The sequence below is a fragment of the Spermophilus citellus genome (assembly GCF_964194105.1).
Source record: "Spermophilus citellus genome assembly, chromosome: 11".
In the NCBI taxonomy this organism is placed as follows: Eukaryota; Metazoa; Chordata; class Mammalia; order Rodentia; family Sciuridae; genus Spermophilus; species Spermophilus citellus.
This window is the reverse complement of record NC_138192.1, coordinates 29,084,259-29,101,999: the sequence shown is the minus strand read 5'-3', so window position 1 is coordinate 29,101,999 and position 17,741 is coordinate 29,084,259. Positions and strand designations below refer to the sequence as shown.

Here is a 17,741-nt window from a genome sequence, read left to right as displayed (position 1 = left end):
GGTTTGTTTTGTTTTGTTTGTTTTGCAGTACTGTGGGGACGGAACCCAGAGGCACTTTATCACTGAGCACCATCCCCAGCCTGCATTTATTTATTTATTTATTGTGGTGGTGGTGGTGGTGGTGGTGGTGGTGCTGGGGATTGAACCCAGGGCCTTGGGCATGGTAGGCAAGACTCTACAAACTGACTAGCCCATTTTTATTACTTGAGTCATACTCTTGCTAAGTTGCTGAGGCTGGCCTTGAACTTCCGATCCTCCTGTCTCAGTCTCCCAAGTCCCTGCGTTTTCAGGCTTGTGCCACTGGCACTGCTGAATCCCTGCAGTTTCATGAGAAAGTTCTCCTGAGTTTGGGTTTCAGCTCAGCAGTTCTGAAGCAGTCTGTCTGTCAGCACTCACTGGACAGTAAATCACTGCAACCTGAACAGCAGTAGAGCATGGGAGGTGGAGGGAGGGAGAGAAGGGGAACTTCATGGCTGAGTTCTCCCTATGAAGCTGGCCATTTGTTGCCCAGTTTCGTTAATCCTCATTGCATCCCTGAAGGATACCAGGAGGCTGTTAGCTTGCTTCTGTCAAGACTAAAGTGGCTTAGGGACTTAAATCACCCTCTGTCTCCACATTTTTTTTGCTCATTGAGCTGGTTCCCACCTCCTTAGGGGGACCTTAGACTCAGTTCCTGTGCATCGATATTTTCTCACTTAGGTTTCCTAACCAAATCATCCAGTGTCTTTCTGACCCTTTCCTCCCCACCCCCCCACCAAGTTTAAACACAAAGGCCCAAAAGTTCCTCAGCTTTCTGCCCAGTACACTGCGATAAATGGTGATTTGTTACAGTGGAAACCAGTATCTTCAGAGCTCTTGTCTTTTTGTGGACCCACAGTAGGGAGGAGAGGGGCTGTCTGCCAGTCCTTCTTGTGACTCACCATCTGCTTCACTCTATGTGGCTCTCCCGGGTGTGCTGTGGACATAGAACAGCCTTGGGGGCCTGCATCAACTGAGGAGGGGTAATTCGGTTAGAGATGGCCAAGATGGGACCTTGCCTTTAGGGAACTTTTCATCCAGTGAAAGAGGTGTTTTCAGCAAGATGTTTACAGCGGTAATATATGCACATGGGACTTCCCGGGCTTCTGTGGAAATGAGTTCTGAATGAAGTCGTGGGTAGCCAGGTGAAGGATGTGAGCGAGACTGGGCTGGGCAGGGTGTGGCAGGAAAGGACCCAGGCCTCAGGTTGAATGTTGAGTGTGAATATTGCATCAGAGGATGGAGCTTCTCAGTAGGTACCTCACTCCTCCTCTGGAGGAGTCTCATGGGGAGGGAGCTCTGCTCTCCGATACCCCACAGCTCCCAGAGTGGTGCTTGGCCTTGGAGTGGCACCTCTGCTGCCACACTCCACTGCTAGTGGCGGTCTCCTACCAGCCCTGGCTTATAGCTGCCGTATGTGCTGTAGCTAGAATGTACAAAGGGAGTTATGCCCTTCTCTCTCCTCAGCAGATAACTGAGAGTGAGTCGTTTTAATCCCCCTCTCAGAGCTTACATTTGAAGCTCAGACCAAGCAAGCACTTACCAAAGCCCTAGACTGAGGCCTGTGTGCTGCGCTGCAGGAGCTGAACGTGTGCTCCTCCCGTTCCAAGGGGAGGCCTTCCTCGAATGAAAGGTCATGCACATGGACAGGGCCAAAAAGCACTTGGCTTTGGAACATCTGTGTGGGAAAAGCTACAATTAGAAGACAGGTGGGGCACTAGGAATCGAACCCAGGGCTTCATACATGCTAGGCAAGTGCTCTACCCCTGAGCTGTACCCACTGCTCTTTTTAAATTTTATTTTGAAATAGGGCCTCACTAATTGACCAGGCTGCCCTTGAACTTGGATCCACTTGCCTCAGCCTCCCAAGTAGCTAAGATTACAGGTGTGTGCTACCTTACCTGGCTAGTGTCCTCCTTTATTTTGTTTTATACAAGGTAAGCGCTTTACCATTTATTTTTATTTTTTTGTGGTGCTTACCATACAAGGTAAGCGCTTAACCATTGTGTCATCAACCCTTCTTATTTTTTATTTGTTTGGTTTAGTTTTATTTTCAAGAGAGGGTCTTACTAAGTGACCTAGGCTAGCCTCAAACTTGTGGTCTCCCTGCCTGAGCTTCCTGAATCTGATTACAGACATGTGTCAGGCTTGGGCTTTCTTTTTAGATGTGCATGTGTGGTATTTACTGTGAAACCATGCTGGTCCAGGACTCCACTTTAACTCCTGAAGGGATTGATTTGCAATCCCAGTGTGGGCTCCTACATGTGTGTGCACTGTGTGCCCGATATTGGCCAGGAGTGAGGATATGACCTCATCTCATAAGATTCCTACCTGTAGAAAGGATGTAGCAAGGATGTAGTCTTTCTAGAAAAGTTCAAAAGGTCATTGACAAGAAAGAAACATGAAGATCAGAATTCAGGGAGGTAGGGCTTCTTTGAAGAGGGACATGTCCTCAGGCAGGCAGAGGAATGAAGCTCAGCTGATCACATGTACTGAACTTGTCAACATCCATCTCGCTGTGCACTGAGGTACAGGTGGAAGATCCTAGATGCTGCCTATTTGGTAAAAAGAAACATTTATGGAAATGTCACCAAGAATGTAAAGTAGAGCGCCTCTAGTGCCATGTGAGGATCACAGGCTGAAGGACTGGGAAAAAAGGGAGGGGAAAGTGTTGTCAGTCAGATGGTCAAGGACACCCTCAGAGGGGCAGGGGTGCATGTGTCTGCCACATCTGAGGGACAGCAAGAGTTCAAGCTCAGCAGAGGGGAATCGGGTCTTTGGACGGTAGGCTGGGACGGTAGTGATAGTTAGAGTGATTACAATAGTGATAGTACTGCCTCAGCCACGCCAGGGCTTGGAGTCAGTCCAGGCAAATGCCCAAGAGTCTGCCTGCTTCTCCAGCATGGCACTGTGGGACCAGGGCTGGGAGGACTGCCACTTTTCCTGTCCTGAAAGGGACACAGGTACATTTTTATGAATGAATGCAGTTTTCTTGCTAAGAAGGCATTCTAAAATGTATAGAGAAAATAAAGGTCCATGTAGCCTCTGCGCCATAAGGTAGTGTGTATAGCCTTTCACACATTCCCCAGGTTTCTAGGATGATAAATGCCAGCTACTGGGCATGAGCAGCCAGAGCCCATATGGAGCTTCATAGTGAAGAATCTACCTTTAGCATCTTGGCCAGTCCTAAATGTGTAATTTTGGGGTGTTTTGTTTTGTCCAGTACTGAGGATTGAACCCAAGAGCTCCCTACCACTGAGCTACACCCCAGTCTTTTTTATTTCTTACTTTGAGGCAGGGTCTCCCTGCATTGCCCATGCTGGTTCAAACTTTCTATCCTCCTGCCTCAGCTTCCCAATTCACTGGGATTACAAGTGTGCCCCCCCACACACACACACGCAGCTTGAATATATCAACTTCTAATGAGGCACATGCAATCATTTGGAAGGACTGCCCTTGGCTGTTCACAGAGCAGAGCTGACACCAGGAGACCAATGAGGCACACTCCTGAACCGAGCCCTGTTCTCAGAGCAGTGCCCCCTCAGGATGGGCGCAGGGCTGGGCCACAGCTGGGGAGTCCCAAATCGATCCTGCTGGAGAGAGGACCCTCAGGTGACAGGCAACACCTCAGTCAGGACCTCAGAGTGACTAAAACAGCATGTATAGCCCGTGACCCAGATCTGGCCTATCTGCCCTTCGGCTTGGGTCACCCCCGTGCTCTGTGCACTGCTTCTTTGCTCTGCCCACAAGTAGAGCCAGCTTTCCAGGTGGTCCGTCTGCTTTCAGGGGTCACCTGTGCCTGAAGCACTGGGCTGGTTGGTAGCTCTCTTTTGCTGCTATATAAAGATGAACCTGAGTTATTTTGAGCAGCAGAATACAATGCAGAGAATGGACTGGGATCCCCAGTCCAAGGCAGGCTCTAAAAGAAAAGTATTAGGTTTTCATTGCACTTCATAAGAAAATGCATCTATGCCTTTAGCCTGGTGACTTTACTCATACATCATTTCCATAATGTGCATATGTTAAACACTCCATGCTATTAATAGGAGGAAGTATCAGTTACTTGTGTCTACACTATCTTGAATAGCGCTCATCATTCATTTGATACCCCCATTTTACAGATGAGGAAGTGCATTATTTGCGCTTGGGACTGGTGAGATCCTCAGATCCCTAAGCACAAACCAGCTTCTTTCTTCCTACCACATCTTCTGCATGCTCCCCTTCCTTTTACTGAGTTTTGCACTTAGTTCCCTTTATTATCAAAGTGTCTCTCCACAGGTCAGAGGCTGCTCCTCTGACCATGAGGTGGTCATTTCATGCTCTTTGTTAAAAGTACAAGGTGAAAGGGCATCATTCCCTGAAAAGCAGCTTTCCCTGGGAGCCTCCCAGGAACACTTCCAGAGGCTTCTCTCAAGCCCACCAAGCTACCTTGTGGTTCAGCCCCTTGGAGGAAGCAGGTGAAAGGCACTCTGATTTCCTTCAGGCTTCTCTTTGGTGACTCCACTGTGGGGGTCCCACTAGCCATTGGGGAGAGCATTTGTATCTTTAAGTTCTAATCATTTAGGGCAGAGATTCTGCAGCATTGGTTTTACGAATCACCCAGGGAAGCTGGGCGTGGCAGCGTGCATCCCTAGTCCCTGCTACACCAGAGGTGGAGACAGGAGAATTACTTGAGCCCAGGGATTCAAGGCAACATAGTGAGACCCTGTCTTAAAAAGAACCTTTGAAGGGCTTTAATAACACAGCTTGCGGGACCCACCTCCAGTGGGGGTCCAGGGATGCTGCTACTACTGGAGATGGAGGACGTTCTTAGAAAACCACTGTTCTGAGGTTTTTAGCAAAACGCCCCTCTTGAAAATTGCCCTCCATACCACTCTGCTTCACCTTGACAGTGTTAGAGAAACTGAGGCCGCCCTCTGGCATTCAGTGAGACCCTTGTCGTTGGCCTCTGAACTAAAACAGCGGTGGGGTTCTTTCTCCTCTTGAGCACATGAGGCTCACCCTGGGTACCTGGTGTTTCAGGTGGTGCGAGCTGCTGAGGAGGCTGCCTCCACACTGGCCAGTTCCATCCACCCAGAGCAGTGCATCAAAGTGCTCTGCCCCATCATCCAGACAGCCGACTACCCCATCAACCTGGCCGCCATCAAGATGCAGACCAAAGTCGTGGAGAGAATCGCCAAGGAGTCCTTGCTGCAGCTCCTCGCCGACATCATCCCGGGCCTGCTGCAGGTGAGCTGCTCCCGGGTCACATGGTCTTTGCTGCCCTCCTTCACTGGCCTGCAGGTAGGAAAACCGCAGGCGGAAACCCTCTCTTTAGGACCTGCGTCTTCTAGTCTGCCCGCTTCTGGTGCAGCAGGAAGGTAGGCACCTGGCAGCCCAGAACTATGGCTCACAGAATGGACTTTCTGTTTATGATAAACATATTTTGATCATTTGTTTTTGTTCATTCCTTCATCAGATCCTTGTTGCAAACCTCCTGTGGCCCCAGCCCTAGGCAAGGAGTGTGACTCAGACAGGGTGCTTGCTTTCATATGCCCAATAAACACTTACTACTTCTAGGTGGGAGGCAGTGAACTAGGCATCCTCTGACAGGCAGGAGACATGTGTGGCCCCACCTCAGGGGCTTTCAGCCTGTCATGTGACATGATGCAGCCACATGGCTACTACAGGTGACAGTGTCATGTGCTGCATCACAGTGGAGGGGTGGTTTCCATTTTGTGGGGATGGGAGAGAGGATTTCTGTGGGTAAAGGAAGAAAGGAATTTATTAAGTAGCTAGCCTCCCATTTAAAAAATGCACTGTTGGCTGAGCATTTGGTGGGAATTTGTATACTTAGTTGGGGACTGGATCATTCCAGAGGGAAAGGCATGAAAGTGGAAAAGTCACCAGGGTTCTTTGGAGACCAGCAGATAGGCCCATTTGGGTTTGGTGCAGGGATAAGTCACACAGGGGCATGGGCAGCTCTAGCAATCACTGGAGGACAGATGGCTTTCATCTATGATGGTGAATGATGTAGTTCTCATTTATTCATTCATTCATTCATTCATTCCTTTCTTTCTTTCTTTCTTTCTTTCTTTCGCAGTTGTAGATGGACAGCAGGCCTTTATTTTATTTATTTTTATGTGGTGCTGAGCATGGAACCCAGTGCCTCACACATGTGAGGCAAGCGCTCCACCACTGAGCCACAGCCCTCTCGTTTCTTTAACAGTATTTTCACACATGAATTTGCTTTAACATTGTGAGAAGTGTGAATGAAACCAGTATTTTTTCCCTTAATTTTGCTTTCTCAATTCATCTCTGTCATGGCATCTTTTTAGTAGTGGCACACAGATAGCACTTACCCCTTCTTGCCTCTGCACCCCACCCACCAGGTCACTCTTAACATAAATCAATTTTGACTCCTTTCAGGTGAAAACCCTCGGAATTCAGTTGCAGGTCTTAGGTAGATCCTGATGGTGACTGACACGTCCAGGGTTGAAATATGAGGGTGTTGGTGGAAGTGTTGCTGAGGCATTAACTATGAAGCAAGCCTTTGATCTGATTTCCTTTTTGTGTCCCCCTTGGCTTCTAGGGTTATGACAACACGGAAAGCAGCGTGCGGAAGGCCAGCGTGTTTTGCTTAGTGGCAATTTATTCCGTAATCGGAGAAGACCTGAAACCTCACCTCGCACAGCTCACGGGGAGCAAGGTATGTACAGTGTTACCTAGCTGACACCCACACCTGGGCCCTGCCAGCTTGACGTGAGCCTGCTCTGTGGTGGCTCTGGGCTCCAGACTGCTTCTTCTCATCAGGTGTGTTTCAGCTGGGCCTTATTTCTCAAAAAGCATGTTTTAAGATGAAAATGGCCAGCCATGTAATGAAGTTTTAAGAGAATGCTAACATGATACATCATCATCTATTTTAACTCCTGCTTTTGCAAAATAAATTAACTTTTATTTTACTCCCTGGAGAAAGACAACTTTATTCAGAAACCAGCTTGGTTTCTCACAGGAGCACTAAGGAAATTTACATAAGTGCTTAACAAATTGCTGAATCAGAGCCGAGTCCTTTGTGGGCATTGACAGTAGTAGTGGCCGTTGCCTGGTGCCCACCATTGCCCCAGGAGCTGGTCCACACTCTTGGCATGCTTTCACTTGTGTTCCTCATGACATCCCTGTGAGATAAGGACGGTTGTCCTCTCTGGCCTGCTCAAGGGCACACAGAGGTTGGACTCCAGGACCTGGATTCTCACTCTGCTGCCACTTACACTCCTTTAAGAGTGTTTTAGACTCAGGAAGCTCTGACACTTAGGTTATTCCATTTTGAATGGTCCATCCACTTGGGGTTAATGTTTGTATATTGGTATTAGGGAAGAGTTGAACTTCATTCTTTTGACATGCAGATACCTCTTTTCCCAGCCTCATTTGTTAAAAATATTATCCTCTCCTCGTTGAATAGTCCTGTCACCTTGTCAAAAATTGTTCGACTGTCTGCGAAGGTTCACTTGTGGGCTCTGTATTCTGTCTCCTTGTTGTATGTCTCTATGCCAGTTCCACCCTGATTTGTTCACTGTAACTTTGTACTAAGTTGATTCCAGAGGTATGGGTCCTCCAGATTGGTTCTTTTCAAGGTCTTTTGACTATTTGGGATCTCTTGACATTCTATATGAATCTTAGGATTGGTTTTTCTAATTCAGCAAAAAAATCTCTTTGGAATTTTGATATATTGCATTAAATCTATAATCATTCACATAATCAATCTTATTGAGTAATATTGACATCAAATGTCTTCTAGTCCAATGAACCTGGGATATTTTTCCACTTCTTTGCATAATCTTTCATTTCTTTCAGCACCATTTTGTAGGTTTTTGTTGGTTTGGTTTGGTTTTTGTGGTACCAGATATTGAACCCAAGGCCTCACACATTCTGGGAATGTACTTTCTCACCAAGCTATATACCCAGCCTTTATTTATTTTTATTTTGAGACAGGGTCTCACTAAGTTTCCCAGGCTAGCCTCAACTTGTGGTCCTTGTGCCTCAAGCTTCACATTAGCTGAGATCACAGGCGTGCACCACTATCCCAGCAGCATATTGTAGTTTTAATTTTACCTCCTTGGTTAAGTAATTTCCTAAATATTTCAGGTTTTTTAATGCTATTATACATAACATTTTCTTAATTTTCTTTTTGGGTTGTTCATTGTTAGTGGAGGGGAATTTTTATTTATTTATTTATTCTTATGGTGCTAGGATGGAACCCAGGGCCTCACACATGCTAGGCAAGTGCTCAACCACTGAGCCATCACCCCAACTTGCACATTATTTTGCTTGGTGATTTTTGTACCGTCTCGGCTGAATTAATTTCTAACAGTTCTGACAGATTATGTGTGTGTGATCATTAGGGTTTTCTACATAAAAGTAATATCATCTACAAAGAAGATTTACTTCATTTCTCACTTAGATGCCTTTACTTTGTTATTTTTATTTTATTTTCTAATTGCTATGGCTACAACATCTAGTACTGTGTTGGAGTGGTAAGAACAAGAGTCCCTACATTGTTCCTGATCTTAGAAAAGTTTTCAGTCTTTCACCATTGAGTATAATTTTTGCTGTGAGTTTTTAATATATGGCTTAATATGTCAAGATAAGTTTTTTTCTATTCCTAGTTTGAGTGTTTTTATCATGGAAGGTATTATATTTTTCAGATGTTTTTCTGCACCAGTTAAAATAGTCACATCTTGGGGCTGGGATTGTGGCTCAGTTGTAGAGTACTCACCTAGCATGTGCAAGGCCCTGGGTTTGATCCTCAGCACCACATAAAAATAAATAAAATAAAGATATTGTGTCCAATTACAACTAAAAAAAAATAAATATTTTTTTAAAAAATAGTCACATCTTTTTCTTTATTCTGTTAACATCGTATATTACAATGATTTTTTATAAGTTGAACCATTTTTGCATTCCAGGAATAAATCAATATATCTCATTTGGTCTTTGTAAATAATATTTTAAATTTGCTGCTGAATTCTATTTGCTAGTCTTTGTTGAGAATTTTTCATCAGTGTTCATTAGAGATATCATCTGTAGTTTTGTTATTAGGGCAGTGCTGACATTGTAGTATGAGTTTAGAAGCATTTTCCCCCTACTGTGTTTTGGAAAAATTTGAGGAAGATTGGTGTTATTTTTCTAAATGTTTGGAAGAATTCACCAGTGAAGTCATCTGGTTCAGGCTTTTACTTTTTGGAGATTTTTTTTGACTACTTCTTACTAGTTACAGGTCTGTTCAGAGTTTCTTTGTGATTCTGTTTTTGTTGTTTGTAGAAATTCATCCATTTCATCTAGATTATCCAGTTTGGGGTGTATAATTATTAATAATATTCCTATAACCCTTCTGATTCCCATTATTAGTCATAACGTACCCACATTCACTTCTGATTTTTATAATCTGCATCTTTTTTTTTTTTTCCTTAGTCCACCTAGTTAAAAATCCGTCAACTTTGTTGATCTTTTCAAAAAAAACCAACTTCTAGTTTCATCTATTTTTTTCCTATTATTTTTCGGTTCTCTTTTGTCTCTGCTCTGCCTGTATTATCTTCATCTCCTGGATCCAATGTAGCTCTTGTTGATTTGAAGCTTGTTCAGGCACTCACAGCTCTACCCTCCCCTAGACGGAAACTTGGAATGCTGGGTGTTCTTTCATTTTCATTTCTCTCAAAATATTTTTGAATGAACCTTGTGGGGCTTTTTTGGTTTTTTGTTTTGCCTTAAAGGGGACTCTCCACCACTGAGCTGCATCCCCAGCCCTTTTTAATTTTGAGACAGGCTCTTGCTAAGTTGCCCTGGCAGTTAATTTTCAATCCCCCAGCTCAGCTCCCGAGTGGCAGGTGTGCCCCGCCACACTCAGCTGACTCACTGACTTTTAAAAGTGATTTCCACAAATTTATAAGTTCTTCAGTTTTCCTTCTGTTATTTCTGACTTCATCTTACTATGGTTAGAGAAGATATTTTTTATGATATCTCTTAGAATCTGCTGAGAATTTGTGGCCCAACGCTTGGTCTACACTGGGAAACATGCACTTGAGGAGAATGTGTGTGCCATTGTTAGGTGGAGAGTTTGGGCTCAGTCTGTTAGATCTGGTTTATTGTGTTGTTCAAGTCCTGTATTTCCTTGTCTTTTGTCTCATCATTCTAACCAATATTGAGAGTGTGAAATATCAAAGTCCCCAACTGTTACTGTAGAACTGTCTGTTGTATCCATTTTTGCTTCATATATTTAGATAATCTCTTATTATATAGTAAATGCTTAAGATTATTTTATCTTCTTGCTGTACTAAACTTTTTTGTCGTTGTTGTCTATCTGGAGATTGAACCCAGGGTCACTTAACTCTGAGCCACATCCTCAGCTCTTTTTTTATGTTTGTTTTTTTTTTTTTTAAACAGGGTCTCACTAAGTCCTCAGGGCCACTAAATTGCTGAGTCTGGTCTCAAACTTGTGATCCTTCCACCTCAGCCTCCCAAGTTACTGGGGTTACAGGTGTGCACCACTGTGCCTGGCTGCATTCATCCTGTGTGTGTGTGTGTGTGTGTGTGTGTGTGTGTGTGTGTGGTTTATAGCTGGTTTTAATTGTTTCTTAAAATAAATTTCTTACCAAATTAGAACTAGTCCTATTTAAACCACTGTACTTCAAGTCTTCCTGGTTGAAACATGGATCCTCTGTTACTTGTCTGATTTCATTGTGAAGTACACAGGGAACAAAGACTGATGTGTACGCCATGTCAAACTAATACTGTCACAGAATCAACAGAGCATTTTTTTTTCTTTAAAGAGAGAGAGAGAGAGAGAGTTTTTTTTAATATTTATTTTTTAGTATTCGGCGGACATAACATCTTTGTATGTGGTGCTGAGGATCGAACCCGGGCCGCACGCGTGCCAGGCGAGCGCGCTACCGCATGAGCCACATCTCCAGCCCAACAGAGCATTTTTTAATATCCACAAAGAATATTTGTAACATTTGTGAAAATTTCAGTAAATGCCTATGAATTTGTAGTTGATTCGGAAAGCTGGAACTGTCCTGCTTCAGATTTGTCCTAGGATTTTAAGTAGTATCTTTTATCAAAATATTTTATATTGGGCCGCCACCCCACAGCAGCTCCCTAATGTGTCTGCACGAATTCCTCACACCCCAGTCCAGCTGCCAGGATGCTGTGGTTTTCACCACAGTGCCTCACCCACTGCTGGGGGCAGCTGACCTCGAAGGAACTGCGGAGGCACCAGGAGATGGCCACGTCCTGGGTTGGGTGCCCAGGCATGGCCCGCATGCCTCCCTCTCCTCCTGGAGGGCCTCACCTCACCCCGGCCCGCCCACTCTCCCTCAACCATCTATTATCCTCCTTTTTCTCTTACAACTTCTTTTGATTTAAGATCTGTTTTTTTCTGATTCTTGCTCTCTCTCTGGTTACTATTTGCATAAACGTCTTTTCCACTTTCAACCCATTTATCTTTGGATCTAAACTGAGTCTCTTATTGGCAGCATATAGTTGAATCAGATTTTTTCATCCATTTTGCCAGTCTGTGTCTTGATGGGAGGGTTTAATCTGCTGACGTTTAGAGTTATTACTGATCAGGAGGGACTTCTGGCATTTTACTGTGAGCTCTTTGTTCCTCATTTTCCACATTACTGTCATCTTTGGGTTTTTAAAATTTTTGTAGTGAAATATTTTGAATCCCTTGTCATTTCCTTTTGTGTATATTCTATAGCTGTTTCCTTTGTTGCCGTGGCAATTACACTTAACATCCTAAAGTTAGAGTCGACTCTAAACCAGCTTATCCAGCAAGCCTCCTGAACCTTGGCCTTTTCTTTTGTAAGAGAAGAGAATCTGTTCTGCCCGTGTTAGAGGATTTCTGTAAGGCTCAATACGACAATCAGTGTAAAAGCTCCCCGTAAACCATTGAACACATGCACGTTACGAACTCTTATTAATGCTCTTTCCTCATAATTGCATTCTAGATCTGACTAACGGGAGACGATAGTGATTTTTGAGTTGAAAATATGGATAAGAGTGTTTAAATTCATTTATAATCAGATTTCATAGAACTATAACTAACTTGTCTTCCAGATCTTATTTTTTTCCTTTAACTCTTTACTCCAACAAGTGTGTACTGGGGACTGTTCTCCCCACACTGAGCCAAGGTGCGGGAAGAGCAGAGGCTTTGCCCTGCCTCGGAAGGACAGAAGATGCAGCTGGGGGACAGACTTGACACACAGGGAAACCTGAACAGCAGCCCAGGAATGAGCCGCCTGTAGAAGACACAATGGGACAGGCCCCGAGGGCGGGGTGACAGGCCACTGGAGCAGGAGGGAAGTGGAACCGAGTTAGGCTTGCAGGATGGGGCCCCCGGTGTGTGAAGGGGGAGGAGGAGGGACCATGTGAGCAGCTCCAGTAGGAATAGGAAGGCATGGGGGGGAACAGTCTCCTCACAGATCACAGACAACACACTGCAAGTGTCCTCGTTGCTCTTGATTTTGCAGGTGGCATCTGAGGCGAGAAACGGATTTGCCTAAGGTCACACAAGTAGTTAATGGTGGAGTTGATTCTAGAACTCTGCTGGATCTGTTGCCTTAAGCATTAAAGTCCCTGTGAGTGGTGACACTTGTCATCATAGCACCACCCACTGTAGTGAAGTTCAAGAGTGTAAAAGGCAGGGAAAGGCTAGGGGTGCAGCTCAGGACATGTTGGTTTGTGCAATACCTTGGGTTTCATCCCTAGCACCTCAGAAGAATAAAATTAAATTAAAGTCAGGGGGCTGGGGCTGGGGCTCAGTGGCAGAGTGCTTGCCTAGCATGTATGTGTGAGTTGCTGGGTTCGATCCTTAGCACCACATAAAAGTAAACAAAATAAAGGCAGGCTGTGTATCTACAACTACAAAAAATAAAAATAAAAAAGAAGGAACCAAAAACCAACCATGGTGTGTAGTGTAAGCTAGCATAAAGTTAGCTCTTAACATGGTTAAGAGGAAGACAGCGCACAGCCTGCCACGGGGAGACCCCAGAGTGGACCAATGAGTGACACTTAGCACACACTCCCTCCATTTGCCTGGCGCAGCATACCCTGTGTCCCATCTCCATGTAGATAACATGTCCAGGGATCTAAGTCAGGGTGTAGGAGGATGCACCCCAGCAGATGGCCCCTTTAGGGGTGGGCGCAGGGGCTCGATGCTCCATAACATTGCTCACGCACCCACGCATTCCCATGAGCCTGGCTTCAGGGTCATCCTGGAGATCAGGTCCTTCCCCTGGGCAGGTTTATGCTGGTCTCGGCCCCATAGCCTGCTTAGAGTGAGACAGATACAGGGCTATGGACAGAAAGTTTTTCATAATTCCTGTGTTGCTGCTTCTGTGCACAATTGATTAATTTAGTAGCATTCAGCAAGCGTTTCTTAAGTACCTACAATGTCATCTGAAGTTTTATGTGTTTTAAGAACCTAAAGGGACTTCAGTTGAAAGCAAATGAGATTACAAATATTCAAGGCCTTGCATTGCTAAGTATTCTGTCCATCTGAGTTACTTTGTGATGCTATATAGGACCTCAGAGGTCTAATCTTGTGTGAGGGCACAAGCAAGCCTCCTGTCTGTCTGTCTGTCTGTCTGTCTGTCTCTCTCTCTCTCTCTCTCTCTCTCTCTCTCACATACATACACACACAAACTGTATGTGAGCCCATCTACAGTGAGTTCAAATGAGGAGCTAGAGCCACAGAGTTTGAGGGAAGATGAACCCATCCAAACTCTAATCAGAACAAGGTTTTGTGGGGTGGCCTTTGAGATAGGACTCCGGTGCCTCAGGTGGCAGCAGGTTTCCTAGGCAGGAGGGGTGCTAGAGAAAGGGAGAACTTGAGCACAGTGTGGGAGTCACAGACTTGACCTCTCGTTGAGCCTTGTCCTTGTTCCTATTCTCACTCTTGTCCATCTGAGTGCTGACGGAGCCACTGGGCTGCAGCTGTCATGGTGACATGTAGCCTGCCCCCTTGTTCCTATTCTCACTCTTGTCCATCTGAGTGCTGATGGAGCCACTGGGCTGCAGCTGTCATGGTGACATGTAGCCTGCCCCGTGGAGAACTTGGTCTCCAAGCCCCAGTGGCCTGTTGTGACACCTTCCTTCTTTTGTGATAGCCCACTACTTTTCCCTGCTCCTCTAGATCCTGAGCGCCTCCCCAGCTGTGGCCAGCACCTGCAGGTGCACGTGATAAGTGGAACACTGAGTTGGACGTCTGTGTGACGGGTTCCCCGTAGGGGAATAGGGGCAGGCTGTTGTCTGGTGGTCATCGGGGTGGTTCATTTTCTTTTTTTCCCCTCTCTCCTGCTTTTCCTCCTAACTCAGTGTGTCTTCTCTCTGCAGATGAAGCTACTAAACTTATACATAAAGAGGGCACAGACCACCAACAGCAACAGCAGCTCCTCCTCCGACGTCTCCACGCACAGCTAGTGGCAGTGCCAGTCTCTGTGCAGAGTCAGACGCCATCGGTGGTGCCTCAGACCCCCCATCGGCTGCCCAGTCAGTACGAGGAGGCCCGCACATATTTATTACAATCAGTATTTTGGTCCCTTCCAGCTTTTGTGTAGAATCTTACTGGTATTGAATGTAACGGAAGCAAGGCCTGTATCACAGTCTTCGTAGAGACGAAAGGAATGAGAACAACAAGAGCCATACTTACACACGTCTTGTACCGCCTGTTGCAATCACAAAATCATGTATGTGGGGTGCAGTTTTTAACAATCAGAGCTCTCTAGCCAATGCTTGGTAGACAGTAGCTTTTTTTTTTTTTCAATTAATAATGGATGTGGGGGTGTTCCTTATTCTCAGCTTACATTCTTATGAAACGGCCTGTGTGAGGCGAAGCACCCTACCCTTTTCCCATCTGATACCAAGAAAGGGTGGCATGTCTTTAGGTTGATTTTGAGACCTCCTAAAAGTGGAACTCAAGCCTTAGCAGGAAAAGGAGAAGAGCTGGAAGCTGGTCTGTCACTTAGCTCAAGCAAAATGGAGCCGGCTGTCCTGGCTTTGAACACAGAGTCAGGAAGGCCCCTCTGAACAACTTGTCAGATGTCCCTGCCCCAGAGCTGCCATGCCAGAAGAATTCTTGAAGTATAAGTCCAACCATACTTATAATTGACTGCATCCATCAGAAATGGATCGCATCGTGTGATGCACAGAAGGTATAAGTCTCTCTCTCCCTGCTAAGGTCTTGGGGAATGGCTGTTGAGATAGGGATTCTCCCAGGACTCCCCGGGTCAGTGATTCAAATCTGGTGCCATCTCCCTTCCCTCCCCATCAGCTTTGCCTAAGCTGTTCAGTTCTGAAATGTTCTCAGCTAATCTAGCAAATGCCTACTTTACCAGCCCAGTTTTGGCTTCTCCATGTAATTTGAGATTAAGAGCAAAAAAATAAGTGTAGAAAAATCATGTTTATCCAAATCATTTTTAATTTTATAAGTTGAAGTACTTCCTTGATTGTTAGTCACTGTTTAAGGTGAGCGGCAGATGGCAGAACTACAGGATTTGAAACACACCTTTAGAGTCTGTTTCCTTCCCAGGGAAACCACCGGCTCCCTTTTTAAGCTCTTCAGGGTGCAATTGCTACAAAGAAATGAGTCTTGAGTAAAGTTCTTAAGCCAGATGGCAGTCTAATGCAATCATGAAATCATCTGCCATCACTTACTGTTAGATCCTCTGATTGAACTGACCCTCCATAAGGAAAGTGCTTCCTTGGACATTAATTTTAGTGAGGTCTTGGCTGTCCCAGTGCAGAGTCCTCTGCAGCTGTGAGGACTGAAACCAAGGCTGAGGCACCGGAGTGTGTGCTTCTCGTCCCCCATTCCCACCACCCCCTTCTCTGGCCCTCTAGATTTGACGGGAGAAGTTGTGAAAGATAGGTAATATATTTGGAAACAGACACTGAGTATGAAGACCCCCTGATTTCCAGGTCCCCCCCCCCTGATTTCCAGGTTTTGTGTGTGTAGGGGATATCTTATCAGGTGTCAGGTACCCCACTGCTGCTGCTTAGGGAACTTGAGGGGTGCATCTAAGTGGTTGACTATTATTGACCGACTTTGGCTCAAAACAGCAGGACCAGGCCTTACTTTCAATGATAAATACTGTTCGTGTGTTTGCTTGTTTGTTAATAGTTCATTAATGGGATTTCGTTTTTATACTCTCCTGAGTCCCAGCATCTGTTGGTCGCCCCTCTGTGTGGAAACCCGTCCTGGTGAGGTCTTCTCTATGGGTTCTCCTACACCTAATCAGTCAGACCCTTCTTTTGGAGCTCTTTGGCTTCCAAAAGGTCACCACACCCCCAGTGTAGTTGGAAGGCTCTCGAGCATTGCCTGATGTCCTCCCGTACTTACAAAGGGCTAGCCTTGAATGTCACTTGCGCCCTCTTCAGTCTCCTGACTAGAGACAGAGAACAATCACTTCACAGGTCATTTGGCCTCAATCTGAGAATCGCTGCCCACCGTGCCACGCCGAGGAGACTCGCATGCCGCCACCACCTCACCAGGGTGGCTGTGTCCACGCCGGCTGCCCTCCAAACCCTGACAGCGCAGCTGCCTTGCCTTGCCTTGCTGCCACCCTCTGCAGGGCTCCTATTCAGATGAAACCATGGGACACCCCAGAGCAGAGCAAAAACTGTTGCCTCCCATCTGCCTGACTGTCCAGGGCCGCCTCAGACGCTCTCTTGCCCCAGGCTAGGGGCTGGTTCATCTGACTCTGCTTCCCTGAAAGCTGCTGCCACCCTCCTCAGACCACAGTCCTGCAGGTGCGGCCAGTCCCTGAGGCACGCGGCTTTCTTCAAGTGCACTGTGTGTGCTTCTGGACCTGGTGCCACAGGGGGCCGCCTGCAGCCTCTTCTGTGGCTCACACTAGCTTCCCAGCCCCCCAGGTAATGCAGATGATTTTGTCTCATCAACCCTTTTCTTTCCCTGCCACCCTTACTTATCAAGCATAATATTATACTTTAAAAGACAGCAAATAAGGACTTTGTAGAACCCCAAGACTCTGCTAACAATGTTTGGAAATGAGAAAAGAAATGCTCTGAAAAATATCAGCCACCAAAATAGTTTTGGCACTGTGTTCACGCGCATGGTCCCCCCACACCCTGGTTGGGTGTTTTGTTTTGTTTGGGTTTTTTTGGGCTTTTTCATGTTACATCCATATCTGTATTTATATCTTATTTGTTTCACTTTCAAGTGTATCATGGCAAATGTACAGATTTTTTTTGTTAATAATGTGCTAGGATTTGCTAAAAAAGAAAACAAACAAAAAAAAAACCCTTTTGAGTTTGCCCTAGAATAAATGAAACTTAATTCAGTCTCCTGCATTGATGTTTCTGTACCGCCAACGCACCCTGCGGATTCCTTATCCCATCAGAACAAAGTGATATTTCCAAAGAATTCCAGAGGACCGCCTCGTGATATAGAGGTCAAGTCACCAAGGAAATGTCCCACCTGACTGGCCCCTTGGGAGCCAACTGCTGGTGATGTGTGGGGCGGGAAGGCTAGGGATGAGGACAGTGGTGTCACCCCAGCCCTGCTCCGGGGGCGCCTTGCTTGTCTGGGCCCCATTTCCTTCATCTGATCAGTGAGAACATCAGCTTCCAGAAAAGCGGAAGCAGAAGGCAAGCCTTGACCTTAACTGCTGAGACTAGACCAAAAGCTGCCGACACAGGCTGGTCCCCCACTGCTGCCATCTCTTGAG

At 45.8% G+C, this 17,741-nt stretch overlaps 1 protein-coding gene across 17 annotated transcripts in view; it reads left to right on the top strand.

Moving 5' to 3' along the window:
- CLASP1 (cytoplasmic linker associated protein 1) overlaps window positions 1-15,438 on the top strand; it is a 270,123-nt gene extending 254,685 nt beyond the window's left edge. For all 17 annotated transcript variants that reach the window (XM_081261195.1, XM_081261182.1, XM_081261194.1 and 14 more), the window contains 3 exons: window positions 5,041-5,247; window positions 6,590-6,706; window positions 14,389-15,438. In XM_081261195.1, the coding sequence (XP_081117321.1) occupies window positions 5,041-5,247; window positions 6,590-6,706; window positions 14,389-14,475 (411 nt within the window). In that variant the 3' untranslated portion in view covers window positions 14,476-15,438. The remainder of the gene's footprint in view (window positions 1-5,040; window positions 5,248-6,589; window positions 6,707-14,388) is intronic.
- Window positions 15,439-17,741: the final 2,303 nt, after the last annotated feature.